The following is a 17,324-nucleotide window of genomic DNA, read 5'->3' on the forward strand; positions in this document are numbered from 1 at the left end:
AGCGATGCATGGGTGATGGAATCTGATTTTATTTCCCCTGCTGAAGGTTTTTCCTCACATAAGGGAATCCACATCTGGTGTGAACGCCACATAGTTCCTACACCAACCACCCCCAACCCTAGTAAAGGAGGCATGCCAGGGGTGTGGCCATGGTATACTGTGCTTCAACAATTTCTGTGTGACAAAATGGCTCTTAGGGGACAGATACCAGCTGGTGTACTTTAGAGCAGCTCTGAGGTATTCCAAACTATTCCAAGATAAACAATAAAAATATGAAAATAGCAGTATATAGTGTGACGTTTCACTCCATATTCTTTATGAAAATATGCTTATGATATGAATATAATGGATATATACTTTATGCAAGATCAACAAGGAATGTGGTGGCACCTTAAAGACAAACAGATTTATTTGGGCATAAGCTTTTGTGGGTAAAAAACCCACTTGCATCTGAAAAAGTGGGGTTTTTACCCACGAAAGCTTATGCCCAAATAAATCTGTTTGTCTTTAAGGTGCCACCGCATTCCTTGTTGTTTTTGTGGATACAGACTAACACGGCTATCCCCTGATACTTTATGCAAGATGGATCTCGTAAGGTATTATTGAAGAGGTTATGATTTACTGAATGTGATTATCCGATCTGTATGCCTGCATCTTTTCTGTATCTGAAGTTAGGAATATTGACTATGTATCTGTATTTCGACTATGCTACTTTGGGGGACGCCCACTGCTAACACTTCAGGTACAGCAATGAAAAAGCCAGACATGGCTCATGGCCCATCAGCGAGGACAATGGACTGTGAAAAGCTTGGCCTTCCTGTGGACGCTCCATACTGCCACTGATTCATGCATGGTGTGATACGACAGAATTAGGTGGTCTTGTCACCAAATACTAAACCTTACCTGGGACTTCTTGTAACTTTCCACTGGAAGGGAAGGTGGTGGGGGATCAAGTCTGGGAAACAAAGGATTCCTGCCTTATGTAAATCCTATTTAACAGTGGTGAGGAAGGCAAATGGGGCTCCTCCTCTCCATGGCTGTCTGCCCAAAAAGAAAGACTGCAAAAGGCACCTGAAGGGAAGGCAGGTGGGGACTCCAGACTAAGACAGAGGTCCAGTCTGAAAAGGAATATACCTGGAACTCTGAATCACAGAAACTTTGCAACCTGCCTGCAACAGTATCTAGGGTGAGAAATATTATTTGTAACCAATTTCTTTAGTGAAACTAGCTTAGTTTGCGTGTTTGATTTCATTTAGTCAATAATCTGCTTTGTTCCATTTGTTACCCGTTTTACCACTTAAAATCTACCTTTTATAGTTAATAAAATTTGTTTTGTTTATTACTAAACCGTTTCTGTAATTTCTAACTGGGTGGGGGGGGGGGAGTTGTGCATACCTTCCTCCACATTGAGGGAGGAGGCAGATTTCATAATATATCTTTGGGTCTGCACTCCAGGGGAGGTGGACACCTGAGTGCTAGAGCAAGTCCCTTAAGCTGAGCCTTCCCAGAACTGATCTCCGTGTCTGTTTCGTTCTACAGTTGGGGGTAGCGCAGCCTGTGTGTTTGTTGGAGCAGGCTTGATAGCCTGACTCAGCAAGACAGGTAAAAAAGGGTGCCCAAACTGGCATAACAGGCAGGCTCAGTGGTTTCTCAGCACATCAGGTTGCATCTCAAGGGGTCCAACCCGTCACACATAGATTTAAACACGGCCATATACAGATATACACATATATATGTACACACACACTCACACTTTTATCCCTGTTTCTCTGACAGGTTCTATGTTTGGAGCACATTGTGGGTGCTATTATACTATACATACTCATGCACTCAGTGCTTGTCTACACAAACTTTTAGTTCTTGGCAAGCTGGGGTGTCTATCTACCCTGCACTAACCTGCTGCAAACTAACTGTCTCCGTGAACCCTGCTGACTTCCATTATTTGATCTAGTCACATTTCAAAGAGGACTAAATCAAAGTGCATTAACGAACCATTCAGTTTCCAGGATCTGCATCCTAGTGAGGTACACAATTAATTCAGTGAAATTGCTCCAAAATTGCAGAGAAAATTACAAATTTCAAGATTTTCTCTGTGTATCACTGATATTTATAACCAATATATACCTTTATATCCTACAAATCCTTAACATGTTGGAATGAGTTTGTTGTATTTAATTGACTAATATTATCTCAGTCAGTTTACCTTCAATTGTGTCACCTCCTCTTCAGTCAGCTGATGTTCTTCTATGCTCCTAAGTTGTGTATTTGCCCATGTGTCAGTCTTGCTGAATAAATTAAGAAGTTTGTCCCACAAAGCCAGAGCTCTTCCCAAATTATCACAATAGTTTTCAGTTTTTTCATTGATCTACCACAAGATTTATAATAAAAAACAAATTTTAGAAAACAAAGTAACATTCTTAGCAGAAAGGCAATATGATAAAGACTAGATGAGATGGAACCACACAAACAAGGGCAGTAGGTGAAAAAAAATCTCATGTGTCTTCACTGTGCACTGGTCACAGAGAAGATATTTCAATCTCTTACTAAATATAGCTTTCAGCAATACCATATCAAACACAATGGCTTGTCTCCAGTTTAAAAACAGGTTGAGCAGCATGACTTGCTAATCACATTTTATCTACTCTCAGTAAATACCATTTTATCTCAGCATCAATGCACTACTTAAACTGACACTTTTGAACACTTCAATTTCTTACCAATTGCACAGGCACCGTCATTTTCCATACTGTTTCCAAAGTCTAAACCACCATAAGTTGCCATAAAAGTTTAAAAATCCAACCAGTGAAAGCAAGTATTGCCTTTTTGTATGCCCCAGAATTGCCCATTGTTGGAGTGTGCCCATGACATATATAGGCTTATATATCACAAACACTGAGGTTGAAGACATAGTCTAAGCTTTGCTTTGATAAACACTCGACTTTATCTCTTAAGAGTCTTTGACATTCTACATTTAATTTAGTCTATATATTATGCAGAAGTCAGAATCAATTAATATAATGCTTATCAGATAAGACCACTCTGATAATTTACTTTTTACATACATCCAGCCATCTGTCCACAATAATGTCAGCCTCATTCTGAAAGGGGGGCTCCTCGAAGCTTCTCATTTTATTGAGCTGGAAGTGGAGGTTTTTGCAGATCTGATTTATTTTGTCAACATCTTCAGAGCGATTGTCAAATTCTTCTTTAACCGCTTCAATCTGTGAAAAAGAAAGAATGTATATTTGAAAGCATGAGTCCTGCATTTGGTCAATACCCTTGTTTATCCATCAAATCATTTTTTTGTTGTCATGCTGTTTTTTTCAATTTAGAAACACAGCAGCACGACCCAAATAATCCATTTTATATAATACAGTGAGAATAAGAATCCATCCTTTGTCATTATATCCTAGTATCTGTACTACTGATCTGAACATTCCACCTGTCACTCTAACTACATCATGATACAGACTGTACATTGCTAAATGAGGAATATGAATACTGGTTTACAAATAAGTTTCTGGCTTATGAGACCCAAACAATTTGCCTCAAACAAATTAATATCCACAGATATCAAAGCTGAATTACATCCATATACTGTTTCTGATGCAGAATGAAACAATAGCTGTGTAACAATAATCTGATTCACACCAAGCTCTGAGAGAGATTATTTGTGATTCTGATTCTTAATTTTATCACTGCTTGTTCCTAAAAATAGAAATTCCCATTGGTTTAAACAGCATACTGCCATTCATTTAACTTTTTATTTAATCCTAAAACAGTTTCTTGGTGTTCGAATATAATATCAATGCATATTTATAAACAATATTTAAAAATGAAGGAAATGAAATACTGACCTCTAGCGTTTGGCAATTTGACATTAATGGATCTATCTTTTCTCCAGACAATGTTCTCTTGGGGTATGTCTACACTGCAATGTAAGCCCATGGGTTGAACTCAAGCTCAAACCTAACCCCCCTTCCATTTACACACAAATTGCACTAACCCAAGGCTTGGACCCAGGACCCAATGGGTTGGAGGTTCCAAGCCTGAGTCAAGCTAGGTCCCAGAGTTCAAGCCCTATTGCTCTGCTGTGTAGGTGCAGCCCCACTGGACTCGTGCTCCGGGAGTCTGCCAAAAGAATCCCATAGGCTAATTTTCTTTGTCCTCTGGACAGTCTAATCTGGGGTACATTCCAGTTTTCCCACACTGCACCACAAACAAAGAGCTAGAGTGGCCAAATCTGGGCGGGTGCTAGGAAGTCTGCAATATGGGTGTTTGGACTTGAGCCCACATAATGCTGTATACAAATGAGAGCCTCAGGGTTCAACAATTCCTAACCTGAGGTTACAGTGAGTATAGACACTCAAGCCCTAGGTTACAAACTCAAGGTCCAATAACTCGAGTTCTACTAACCCTGGGTTTACATTGCAGTGTAGACATATTATAGACGCAGCCAGCCACTGAGAAAGAGGCTGGGGGGGAAGGTCTTGCAGTCCAGAATGAGAACAGACCTTCTGTCCTACTATTTGATGGGAGAGTAACTGTAGCAGCACACTGGACTTGAGTGCATACCCATGTCCTGGTGCCCCTGTTACAGGCTTGGGCCCTTTAAAGCTGGAAGTTGTAGTCACAAGGCACATGATTATGAACAAGCATGTGACCTACAGAAAACTAGACAGAAGGCTTGCCACCTAGGCCTGGTGGATGGTCTGGTAGAGACTGGGCACCAGGCAAATCCCAGTGTGGGGCTGCTATGCAGTAGCAAGCCAGAGGGCTGAAAGATTACAGACCTCAGAGAGGGCTGTAAAAGCTTGCTTTGAGAGGAGAGAAAGGACTAATCCCGAAGGGGTATAGAGGATGGAGTGCCTGAACCCCTGCTGCCCTTAGAATCCTTAGAGCAGTGTTTCCCAAACTTGGGACGCCGCTTGTTCAGGGAACAATGGAGGCTGCGGGAAGCGGTGGCCGGTATGTCCCTCGGCCCACTCCACTTCCCGCAGCCCTCATTGGCCTGCAGCAGCGAACCGCAGCCAGTGGGAGCCGCGATCGGCCAAACCTGTGGATGCGGCAGGTAAACAAACCGGCCTGGCCAGCCAGGGTCTTTCCCTGGACAAGCAGCGTCCCAAGTTTAGGAAATACTGCCTTAGAGGGACAGCCCAAAATCTCAACCAAGGTGTTCCAGGTATTCCTCTGAGCAAGGAAGGAAAGTGATTAGCTGAGTGATATGGAAGGACTATAATTTTGATCTTCTGTTAGAGTACAGAGTCACACCACAAGCTTCTCTGAAGCAAGAAGCCCAAAATTATCACATTTAATATTATGTTCATTGTAGGTTGTCTACTGTGCTAAAAAGGTTGTGTCTTTACATATCTCAGCTATTTAAAATGTCCTCTTAGTAAATAACTAAACTTGCGTTGCTTGTGTATTTAGAAAATGTGCAATAAAAGTCTTTAATATATAAAAATGGTGGAAAGTAGGGAGGATATTTTAAAACACCATGGCTGAAATACCGTTGACGTCACTGGGAGTTTTGTTATTGTCTTCAATATGGTCAGTATTTCACCCTCTCTCTTTATTACATATTTTTATTTTTAAAAAAGCCTCACACTTTTAAAGTGAGTTTAGTTTACTGTATAACATTAGAGATGGGCCTAACGCAAAAACCTGGTTCTGAACACCCATATACTCTGTAATAGCTTGGAGCTGAAACCAGAGCCAAGTCTCAACTTTGCAGCTCGAGCCTACATCTATAATGGGATGAACAGCCGCCCAGATCTGAACTCCCTCAAATTTTGGGAGGATCGGGTATGGATTTAACTTTCCAGCTACAGTCTCTACAGAACTCACCTTTGCTATCAACCTCTGCAGATTATCTTTCCCCATGTAAGAAGTCTGCTGTGAGAGGACACTCTCTTGTTTCTGGATCATGCTTGTCAGACTATTTTTGCAGCTTTGATACTGCTTCAGGAGCTCCAACACCCTCACACACTGCTCCTGGCTATTAAAAAGCAGAATTATTTACTATATATGTATAAAGGAACAGCTTCAACCTCTCCTCTCTTCCACAGGTAAAAGTGACATAATATTTATAACTTACATTTATATTGCACCTTTCACTCTGAAGATCATTTCACCCACCAGTGGGATGAAACCCAACAGCTATTCAACCGCATACAGCAAAATTTCACCACAGTTTAGGGCAAGAAATTAAAAATATCACCTCCAACTGAAATTGCAGGAGGAACTCAGTACACAAAATGTATTTACGCAAACTGAAATTTGAGCAGGTCATTGGAATTAATTTACAGTAATGGACACGGGACCTTTAGGGTGGTATTTTCAAAGCTGCCTACGTGATTTGGATGTGGCATCTAAATCCTGTAGGCAGCTTTGAAAATACCATCCTTACTGTTTAGGATCTCAGTCTGGTATCTCATCTAAATGTTCAGACCTTCTGTGGCACAATGCCCCTTTCCTCATACTGGAGCATTAGTTCAGTATAGACTTAGAGGGAAGTGTCATCTCTTGACTCACCATCACTTCCATCAGGAGCTAGGTGTTTCTTAAGAGTTCCCTCATCCAAGTACTCACCATGTTCCACACTTAGCTTGATATACGATAGGGTTACAGGATTGCAATAATATCATGTTTTTTAAATGTGAATATTTGCCTAGTTCTAGTCCTATGACAGCAATGTTTTCTTTTTTTTCTAAGTATATTATTTACTTTCAAGTACCTCTGTTTAAGGCCTTTTTCCATTTCATTTTGAGAGATGTTACTACTCATATGACCTGCTTAAAATTTTCATTCTTTCCCCTTACCATTCAGCAAGTGACAGTTTTGTATCCTCCCACAACCTTTCTGTAACTGTGCACTGTTCATCTGCTTCTTCTCCTTTTGTCTCTTCAGTCTGTAGAAACTTGTTAGCAATTTCTCGTATGGATTTCATTTCAATAGCATAGCAACCCAATTCCTGTTCCAATTCAGTTAATGATTTTATCCTTTATTAGAAAAGAAATAAAATACAGCCCTATATTAAAACAGATCATAGATGTTTTTTCCAAAATGTAAGTGTGAGGTTTCTTTGAAAGTTTATTATGAACAGCATACATTGACTAACCTAACATTAAATGGGAAAGAATCTTATTAATGCAGAGTTAAGGTTGCCCGGTGATGGCTCCTGCCCTTTCAGAATGTCAAGTTCTGCATTAACTCAAACTTGTGAAAAGGAGGAAATACAGAGTTAAGATAAATGCCTATGCAACCTTAACTCTGCCCCACTGGAGCTGGCAATAGCCACTGGGAATTATCTGCATGCACTCCAGCTGCATTCCCTGTGTTAGCTGTAGCTGGATTGGAGGGTGGAAGAATAAGTTGAAGTATGTTGGAGAAGCTGTGATTTGATATGAGAACTGAGTCTGAGTCCCCCCATATTTGTTATCAAAGGAAAAAGGTGCATGTGTACCTTGATGTGCCAGTCTACATCATTTCAATACAGAATCATGTAGGTTGTCTCAGTAGCAAGGCACTGGGGCTTCTTGCTGTGGGTAATGTCAGTAGTGAGGTGGAATATCAAAGCAGCCTGTGGATTTAACCATGCATAAGGAAAAGTATAGGTTTAGGTATATTCTGTGTGCAAGTGTGGAGGGTTTGCAAAAGGGTATGAAGTGATTGTTAAAGTTTGCAAGTCTGTTGAGGGTGAGTGTAGGCTCAGTGTTTGAACCTAGGGCAAGTACAAGTACTCTCTGTCCATTACAGTGAAAAGGCAGAATGTGAGTGTGGTGTGTTGTGGGGCATGGCTCAGAGAGGGTAGAGTTAAGGTTGTGTGGTTGTTTACCTTAACTCTGCAGTTTCTGGTTCTCAGACGTTTGAGTTATGCTGAACTCCACGTTCTGAAGGGCATGAGCTATCACCAGGCAACCTTAACTCTGCATTAAAACAGTTTTTTGCCATTTAATTTCCTACTTTTTTAAAGAGAAAGATAAATGTTTGTTGGTAGAAGCTAGTGATCATTTAGATAGTTGTAAGTCTCACCTACGTGTCCAATTGATGTTTGCTACTGTGGGTAGGAAATAACCAAAAGACCTAGCTTTTATATAGTGCTTTCCCTCAGGAGATCTCAACAAACTTTTCATCATTACCCTCATTTTACAGACAGGAAACCAAGACAGAGAGAGTGAAGTGACCTACCCAAGTCACTCAACGGGCCAGTGGCAAAGCTAGGAATAGTCCTGTCTCTCCATGAGGACACACAATTGATATGTGATTCTTCAGTGCTCCTCCCACTCCTGTACATTTTGTTATAGTGGAATGGAGATAATGGTCATGCTTTGAGATGTTAGCCATATGTAGTTACTAACAGGGCTCGTGAGAGAAATCTCACCCATGGGCTATGTCCCAAAACTTGAACAGTTTTATTACATGGTTGTTACAGTAACTTTAAGCATGTGAGAGAAGACTGGTGTGTCTCTCTCCTTCTCCACACCCCCAGAATACATGAAGGGGTTAGGGAGTGGAGCTCACCCCCACCCCAGAAAGGCAAGACCCCTCCAGAACCTGGCTCACATGAGGGGAGGCAAAGAAGGGGACGTCAGACTCCAATAAATGGGCAGGAGCCCCCAGATCCTGGCACACACATGGGGGGCATGAAGTGGGGTTCAGACACCACCAGTGAGGGCCGAGACTCACAGATCACATAGGATGGGTAGGGAGAGGGGCTCAGAACCCCCAGAAAAGCAAATCCCCATCCCAGCACCTGGATCACATGGGTGGAGTGAGGGGGTGAGGGTCAGACCTCCATAGATGGGCAGGGGGCCTCAGATTCTAGCACACACATGGGGGAAGAGAGTGGGGCTCAGACATCACTGGAGGGCAGAGAATCCCAGACCCCAGCTCACATGTGGGGAGCAGGGAGAGGGGCTTAGATCCCCCCAAGGGCCACTGGGCCCCCAGATCCTGGCACACACATGGGGGGAGAGGGTTCAGACATCCCTGGGGGCAGGAAACCCCAGCTCCCACAGGTGGGGCAGGAGAGGAGCTCAGACACCTCTGGAAAAGCAAGCTTTAATACGAGGAAAGCAGGGATGGTGGCCAGAGCATCACAGATAGGCAGGGGTCCCAGATACTGGCCCACTCACAGGGGGACAGAGAGTGGGGCTCAGACAGGGACCCCCAGATTCCAGCTCACCTGGGGGAGTAAGGAGAGGGGCTCAGACTCCACACACACACACACACACACACAGATTCTGATGTACACACAGCAGGGGAGAATCTCGGGCTGACCGGCATGCCTGCACTGTTGTCCCCCAGGTCCTCTGCCACTCAACCCATGTCCTCTTCCCAGTATTGCTCCCCTTCCCTTCACCTGAGCCCCACAATCCCTCTCACCTTCCATACCACCCATCCTCATTTATCCCTATCCACTTGATGCAGCTCCAACCCGCTATTGCCCCTATTTTCCCCACTCTTCCACCCCTAAAATGCCCCTCTCGGTCAGCAATCATTTGCATATCTAAATTTTAAAAAAAAAGTTACTTTGATTACATTCCCCCACCCTCCAGCAGTGACAGATTTCAGCAATAGCCTCCCAACCAAGGTGGGACTCCAACTGATGCTAGCTAGGTGAGTCAGGACTACTGCTCATGCCCTTGAGGTCTGCAGCTAGTGTGAAACTTTGCAGGCTAACAATCCTGGTAATTCCTCTGTCCCCGCATGCTCAATATCATCAATTTGACATAAAAATTGATGCAGGATGCTTATGACAAGGCAAACTGGAGAAGCAAAATCTTTTTTGAAATAACCTTTTTATTTGATTTCCCCCAAAAGGCAGGTGGGTGGCATGCCCTCTGTTGGGGTGACCCTTGAGCACTGGAAATCCTTGAGCAATGATCAGAGCCCTTGTTTGATCTCTATCTGTGACCCAAAATAGCTTTGCAAGAACCTCTCAACTTTAAAAAAAGATGTTTTTTCTGGGAGCTGTATCTCAGGACCCCCTTGGTGAAATGGCCCCAAATTTGGGTCACTAGCAGTGCCCCGTGAAGTACTGGTGCTAATCCAATGGAGACCCTAAGCAGGAATATTTTGCCCTCCCCCCAACACATACTAATAATTAATAGGGGGGCCCTTTGACCCATTCGGGGTCCTAAGCAATTGCTTAGGTCTACATGTTCAGAGCTGCAGTGGCACAGTTGTACTGATACAACTGCACCACTGCAGCACGTCTGGTGAAGACACTCTATGCCGATGGAAGAGAGCCCTCCCAACGGCATAAAAAAAAAACCCACCTCTGCAAGTGGCATAACTTATGTCGGTGTAACATATGTCACTCAGTGCGGTGGAATATTCACACCCCTGAGAGACTTAAGTTTTCCCAACATAGGCTGTAGTGTAGACATAGACCCAGTCTGCTTATGCGTAGCACCGGTGACCCCTGAGGCACTCCAAATTTCAAGGCAATCCAAGTTAGCCTGTAGATTTCAGAATACTTAGAAAAGTCAAGCTTTAAACAGAAAAAAGAAAAGGAGTACTTGTGGCACCTTAGAGACTAACCAATTTATTTGAGCATAAGCTTTCGTGAGCTACAGCTCACTTCAGCTGTAGCTCACGAAAGCTTATGCTCAAATAAATTGGTTAGTCTCTAAGGTGCCACAAGTACTCCTTTTCTTTTTGCGAATACAGACTAACACGGCTGTTACATTTAAACAGAAATCTGGTCTTAACTTTAATTGTAGAAGGGCCAGATCCCTAGCTGGTGTAATCTGGCACAGTTCTTCAGTGGAGCTGTAACAACTTACACCATCTGAGGATCTAATCCAAAATTTCACAGGCCAATAGGTTCTATATTAATGTAGCTAATTACAGTGCCTTCAACTACTAAGTGTCACTCTGGCCAATTTAAAATCTCAGTTCATGTGCTCTATTCAATGAAAAGTGTGACAATGTATGGATTTCATGAATAAAGCAATGGATATAAATTAGTATTGATCAAAATGTATCAAATCCCTGTCTGATAAATGGTAAATGAATTTTCCTGAAGGGGAGCAGAGACCCACCTCAAATATATAAATGCCGTAAATTAACAGGAGGATATGCAGATCATTTTAGAAAAAATTCTCAGTTTGCCGTGTGTGATATGCACTGACTTTTGACACACAAAGTTTCTACAATGTATGTATCACCATTGAGCAATATTTTGTATAACGCTACTTGGCAGCATTTGTAAATGGCAACCTCACTGCCACCACAGGTGGTCACTGTAACTAATGACTCAACCCTCCCAACTCCCTCAAGCATACAAAGGGTAGTAGCATGGGGTTAAAGAAACAATATCACGGAGAAGGCTTTTCAAACAATGCAGTCTCTGATCCAACATGACAATCAGTTGACTTCAATGGGACTATGCTGATGCTTAAAGTTACACACGTTTATGTGCTTTGCTGGATTGGAGACAGAGACGAGACCAACAGAACTTACTGAAATTATTAAGTGAGGATCTAAAAAAGCTACAATAAACACACTCACCTTTGTTGAACAGCAGGAATTGTTGGGTCCTTCAAGCCTATTTTATTAATCTTATCATGTAGATCGTGAATATTTTTTAAGAGTTCATTATTTCTTGTGGAAAAAATCTCCTGTAACTCATTTTCTTGGATGAGCTCCTGCTTACTTAGATGGACAAAAGCCTTGTTTGCCTTTTCAGATAAAGCCGCAATTAGTTTTTCACAGCAAGTCTTTCCCCCACATTCAGCATCTTCCAAGTAGATATCAACCATCTGCAAGCGCTCATCCAAACATTTAGCCTTTTCTTTCATGAGAGAAACTTCTTCCTGCACAGCTTCTTTTGATGTGTTTCCTTGCACCTCAGGTTTGTCAGAAACTGAAGAGTCTGTTGCATGCTCAATAGAAAGCTTAACTCTTCTCAATGAGGCCAAAAAAGCTTCCAGTTCCTTGAGGACCGTTTCGCTGACCTGCATTTTATGATTCATTTCTTCAAACTGCCTTTTATATTTAAGCATAATCTCGCATGCTGCTTGCAAATCTATTAGGTTAAATTCATCTCCTGTTGAGCAATCTAGGTTTTCCAGTTGTCTGCATAATTCAATCTGATTTACTATACAGCTCTGGACCTTCTGAAATTGAGAGAACCACAGCAGGGTTAGCAAAGTGAAAGAGAAATTGTATCTCATATTCTAAGCAAAACATATGGCTGTAAAAAAATGAGACTGACCCAAAATAAATCTGACAACATTAACAGCATGAAGAAGAATTTCTTTAGGGTTTTGCTGTTTGGTCTTTTCATTAAATATACCCTAAATCTTAACAGAGAACAAACATATACATAAGACCTCTTGCTTCTTCAGAAATAACACTGTGACCCAAGGATCTCTTGATGCCAACTGGCAGATGGCACAGGGTTACAGGAATCCCCTGGGTCTGATATCTACATACTTCTCCACCATAGAATGTCATGTAAGGTGTCTAATGAAAGCCTGTATCCACAGTATGCATCCGATGAAGTGAGCTGTAGCTCACGAAAGCTCATGCTCAAATAAATTGGTTAGTATCTAAGGTGCCACATGTACTCCTTTTCTTTTTACACTGGTCATCATAATCATTCCAAGGTGTTTGTATGGAAAATATGTGAGCAGTTGTGCACATATACTAAAAATTATGTTCTCTAGGTCTGTGAATTAAGCCAGGTCACCAACCGGTAATCTACATACTCCTGGAAGGTGGGGGGAAGAGATGCTTATCTCGCGCTCACTGGTCATGTGCAAATTAAGTATTGTATGGTTTCCAATGAATGCCCATTCACAGTCTGAGCAAAATACTAATCAATAGGCAGCAGAGGTTGCAGCAAAAACAAAAGCAGCAGGGATAATCCTGTTTAGGAGTAAGATTATGAACATTTGAAACTATATCCGGGGTGCAGATGAACTCCCCCTTGGTTCCCTCAGTTGGTTCCCCTTGGAACCGTCAGTTTGTAAGGACAAGCCACCAGTGGGCTTGATCTTACAAGAAGGGATTTCAGTCAACCTAGTGTAAAACGCTGGGAAGAGGACTTGGGGTAAGCTATCTTGCAGGAGATTGGGGAATGCCTTGTTAGTAAAGTGTAGGCTCTAGAACAGAGGTTCTCAAACTGTGGCCTATGGACCACCAGTGGTCCGTGAGCTCCATTCAGGTGGTCCACAGATAATTCCCTTTAAGGTGCGCGCCTGGGCGGCGGCACACAAGAGAATAAAGGGCCACCCACCTAATTAGTGGAGCCGTGCAGGTGTGGCTCCACTAATTAGGTGCCTGGATCCTGGAGAAGATGCACACGTAAGGTGAGGTGGTGGCCTTGGGGGGATTAGAGGGGTGGATGGGAGGGGAGAGTGGGGTGAGAAGAGGGGATGGGGGGAATTGGGGATGTCCAGGGCTGCGGCAGCCAGAGAAAGAGGTCACTTTCCCCAACTCCAGGGCTGCAGCTGCCGGGGAGAGACGGCCCTCCTTTCCAGCCTCAGCTCTGTGTTGGGGGAGAGACCCCCCACTTCTTCCCAGCCCCAGATGGGGGCTGCCATGGTGGGGAAGAGAGGGAGACACCCCCCTCCTTCCCAGCCCCAGCTCGAGGGCTGCCATGGCAGGGGAGAGAGGGCACACCCATCGCATTAGAAAGGTAAGACTACTGATATTAAAATATGAGTTGCGTGCTTTTATTTGCAGACCAAAACAATCATTGTTATTAAGTTTTTTTTATATAGCGCTTTTATCCAAAACGCTTTACAATAGTTAGCTAACGGTGCAAACAATATTTGGAAAGATCATTAAGTGGTCCTCCGAGACCCTCAGCAATTTTCAACTGGTCTGCGAAAAAAAAAGTTTGAGAACCACTGCTCTACAAAGCGTGTTATGATTTTGCTTCTCATGCATCCAGTTCCAATATTGTCATTCTCTGTCATTTGAATCTTTGTTCTTTGGTAATAAACTTATCCTCGTTTTTTTCTCTCCCTAATACATATGTGTGTGTGTGCCGTGTGTTAAGAGGAGTGGTGATCCTGAGTTGAATTGTGCAAGCTGGTGTGTACTGTTTCTTTGGGAGTAGCGAATCTCTGTGTTTGGAAGAGGGGTTGGGCATTCCACGGGGACGCTGGGAGGACTCAGTGGATGGTGTGTGCCTATTGCTAACCTGGAGAGAGAGAGTATGGCCAGCAGATGCCTGGCAGGCAGTGCTTGTGTTGCCAGAGGCTGGTAGTTTCAAGAAGCTGATCCACAGCAGGCATAGACAAGAGTTCCTCACACTCATGGTGGATGGTGATGAGGTGCCTCACAACCCAGTACTCCTGAGAAGTGTCACAAACACTCTATATTTATGACAGTTCGGGAAAATCTATGTAAAACCCATGACTTCTAATTGATTTATAAACTCACTATGCCTCAGTGTGTATTGAATCAGCCATTTGCTGACAGAGACCCCATTATGTATCACATATCCTGTCCGGAAGCTGCTACAGGACAATCAAAAAAGTCATTAACACTGAATGACTTTGCCCTGGTAATGCAACAGGTATGTTAAATAGGGTGGCCAAGCTGCACATAACCAGTTTTTCCAGTTTGGACTTCAGGTGGGCAATAAATCAAGCAACTGATCACCTGATACGGGACTTTAGAGGGGGGCTTTGAGGATGATCAGGGTCACATGATAGAGGGGACTGGAAAGATATAACAGGACAAATGTTTTCTCTTGGTAGCTTTCTCTCATGGACCAGAACAAGAAGGCAAACTGGTCAGGAGGAGGAGAACAGGAGGATCTTGGGATCCTGACAGGACTGATCAAAACCCTGTGTCCCAGTCCGCTTAAAACAAGACAATTTCAGCTTGTTTTAAGCAGAGTTGGCTTATGATTTCTTCAAGTCACTTGCTGCTTGGTTTTGCGTTTTTCTGGGTCTTTTAAGTAGCTTGTTGTTTGGTTTTGGGCTTCTCCGGGAGGGGCTGCTGCTTTTTTTTTTTAATTTCCAGTCGGACAGTGTGGCCAGGCCCCGGACCCAACCAATCAGCTCAAAAAAAAAAAAGCTTTACTTGTGATTGGCTCCCAGTTGCACTGCAAGCTCTGCGGGTGAGTCCCTCCCAACCCACACAGGGAGAGTGGGGAGAGGGAAAGAGCAGCGATCGACAGGGGGAAGGGGAAAGAGGAGTGAACGGGGATGGGACCTCAGGGGAAGAGGCAGGGCAGGGGTGGGGTCTGGGGAGACAAGGCGGGGCAGGAGCAGGTCTTCAGAGGAAAGGGGCGAGGCAGGGACAGTTCTGGCACTCCTGCTGGAGTGTCCGGTTTTTATACATTACGAAGTTGGCAACCCTATACGGGGAGTCTTATAGTTTCTCTAAAAGTAAAATGTGGGTGTGCTGAGAAATCCCACTGCAGAGTCTGTTACTTGGTTACAGTATCATGCACTTCCTCAAGAATAAAACAGTAAAACAGAGGGTCCACAGCTTTGGTAGACCTCTGGGGGCATGCAGCAGCTACCGCGAGAGCTTGAGACAACTGGAGTAAGTTTCAGACCCTAGGCAATTGGACTGTATGGTCTCCACTGCCAAGAAGGGGGTCAGACATAGGGTCTGCACCCAGAGTGTGTGCCCAGAAGTCCAGTGCCAGAGAGACAGTATCTAAACTCTGCTTAGCCTTAGGAAGCAGAGGCCATGTGGGAACCATGATCATAGAATCATAGAATATCAGGATTGGAAGGGACCTCAGGAGGTCATCTAGTCCAACCCCCTGCTCAAAGCAGGACCAATCCCCAATTTATGCCACAAATCCCTAAATGGCCCTCTCAAGGATTGAACTCACAACCCTGGGTTTAGCAGGCCAATGCTCAAACCACTGAGCTATCCCTCCCCCATGATACTGCAGCCTGGTGTGTGTTCAGCAGGGGGAAGTTCTCAGGGTTGTAATAATAGTCTACTGAAATATTCTGCAATCTGAATTACACCACCTAGTAGGTTGACTCTAAGAATCTTTGGGGAGCTGGTTTCAGATGGTAAGACCCACAGAAAAGGCTACTGATCATGCTTGCAGCAGCAGGTGCTTCCTCAACTCAGAAAACCTGACACTAAACAGCTAGATTGGGACCAATGCCATTTTGGAGGAGAAAAAGAGAGTTATGAGCAAGGACTATTTGTGACTCCATTTTGTATGGGTACCATTGGTGTACACTTGGGTACGACTGGTGTATTGTAATGTTATTAAGAGAGAAGAGGGCAGCACGCTGTTAAAGGTCAGAAGGGTCAAAAAACACTCAGACTACTGGAAGCGATTCCCAAATCCCTGAGTGAGAAGTCCCATGCAGTTATCCAGCTCTTGCATGTACAAATGCCTATTTTTTGCGAAGTTTCACCTTGTACTCACATTTGAAAACTGAGATGTGGGCTCTATGTTTTTCCTTACCTTCAGTTCTCCATAAATGAGATCAATATTTGTCAGAGTAAATTGCTGAATGTCCTTTTTGTGGCATTGCTTGTCTGAGTCACATAGAAGAATGAATTCATTTTCTATCGGTGAAACAACTTCCAAAGCAATCTTTAAAGGCTTCATTCTAAAAGAAAGGTAAATAAACATGAACAGGAGAAGCTGGCAAGAAAAGATCCTGCACATATTTCAGGGCAAAAGCACAATTTTACTGTAAACCAAAAATTAGCTAATAGACTTTGGGAGCAATTCACTCATGTCAACAGAAGTTTTACCATAGATTTAAATAGGAACAGCCCCAATTCCAAAGATTTTAATTCAAAGGTTGAAAAAAAACGTACTAGAAAACTTGGGGATACTATAAAGTGATCTTATAAAGTAGAAGAATTTTTTCACACAACACATAGTCAACCTGTGGAACTCCTTGCCAGAGGATGTAGTGAAGGTCAAATCTATAACAGGGTTCAAAACACTGGTAAGTTCATGGAGGATATGTCCATCAATGGCTATTAGCCAGGATGGACAGCCTCTGTTTGCCAAAACCTGGGAATGGGTGATGGGATGGATCACTTGATGATTACCTGCTCTGTTCATTCCCTCTGGGGCACCTGGCATTGGCCACTGTCGAAAGAGAGGATACTGGGCTAGATGGAGCTTTGGTCTGACAAGTATGTCAGTTCTTATGTTCTTATAAGACAGAGATTTGTTTATTATGGTTCTTAGTGTAAGTATCTCTAATTGTCTATGGTATATTATATGTAGCATATATAGCAGGGTTTCTCAAACTTCATTGCACCACGACCCCGCTTCTGACAATAAAGTTACTACATGACCCCTGGGAGGGGAGGTCAGAGCCCAAGGCCTCCTGCCCTGGGTGAGGGGAAAG

At 43.3% G+C, this 17,324-nt stretch overlaps 1 protein-coding gene across 5 annotated transcripts in view; it reads right to left on the reverse strand.

Annotated features, from left to right (window-relative positions):
• Positions 1-17,324, reverse strand: part of SYNE2 (spectrin repeat containing nuclear envelope protein 2) — a 275,888-nt gene that overhangs the window by 179,865 nt on the left and 78,699 nt on the right. For all 5 annotated transcript variants that reach the window (XM_073349866.2, XM_078853402.1, XM_078853405.1 and 2 more), the window contains 6 exons: positions 16,418-16,565; positions 11,521-12,128; positions 6,822-7,001; positions 5,848-5,998; positions 3,063-3,221; positions 2,204-2,365 (listed from right to left, as the gene is read on the reverse strand). In XM_073349866.2, the coding sequence (XP_073205967.2) occupies positions 2,204-2,365; positions 3,063-3,221; positions 5,848-5,998; positions 6,822-7,001; positions 11,521-12,128; positions 16,418-16,565 (1,408 nt within the window). The remainder of the gene's footprint in view (positions 1-2,203; positions 2,366-3,062; positions 3,222-5,847; positions 5,999-6,821; positions 7,002-11,520; positions 12,129-16,417; positions 16,566-17,324) is intronic.

This window comes from Lepidochelys kempii, chromosome 6 (genome assembly GCF_965140285.1).
Source record: "Lepidochelys kempii isolate rLepKem1 chromosome 6, rLepKem1.hap1, whole genome shotgun sequence".
Classification (NCBI taxonomy): domain Eukaryota; kingdom Metazoa; phylum Chordata; order Testudines; family Cheloniidae; genus Lepidochelys; species Lepidochelys kempii.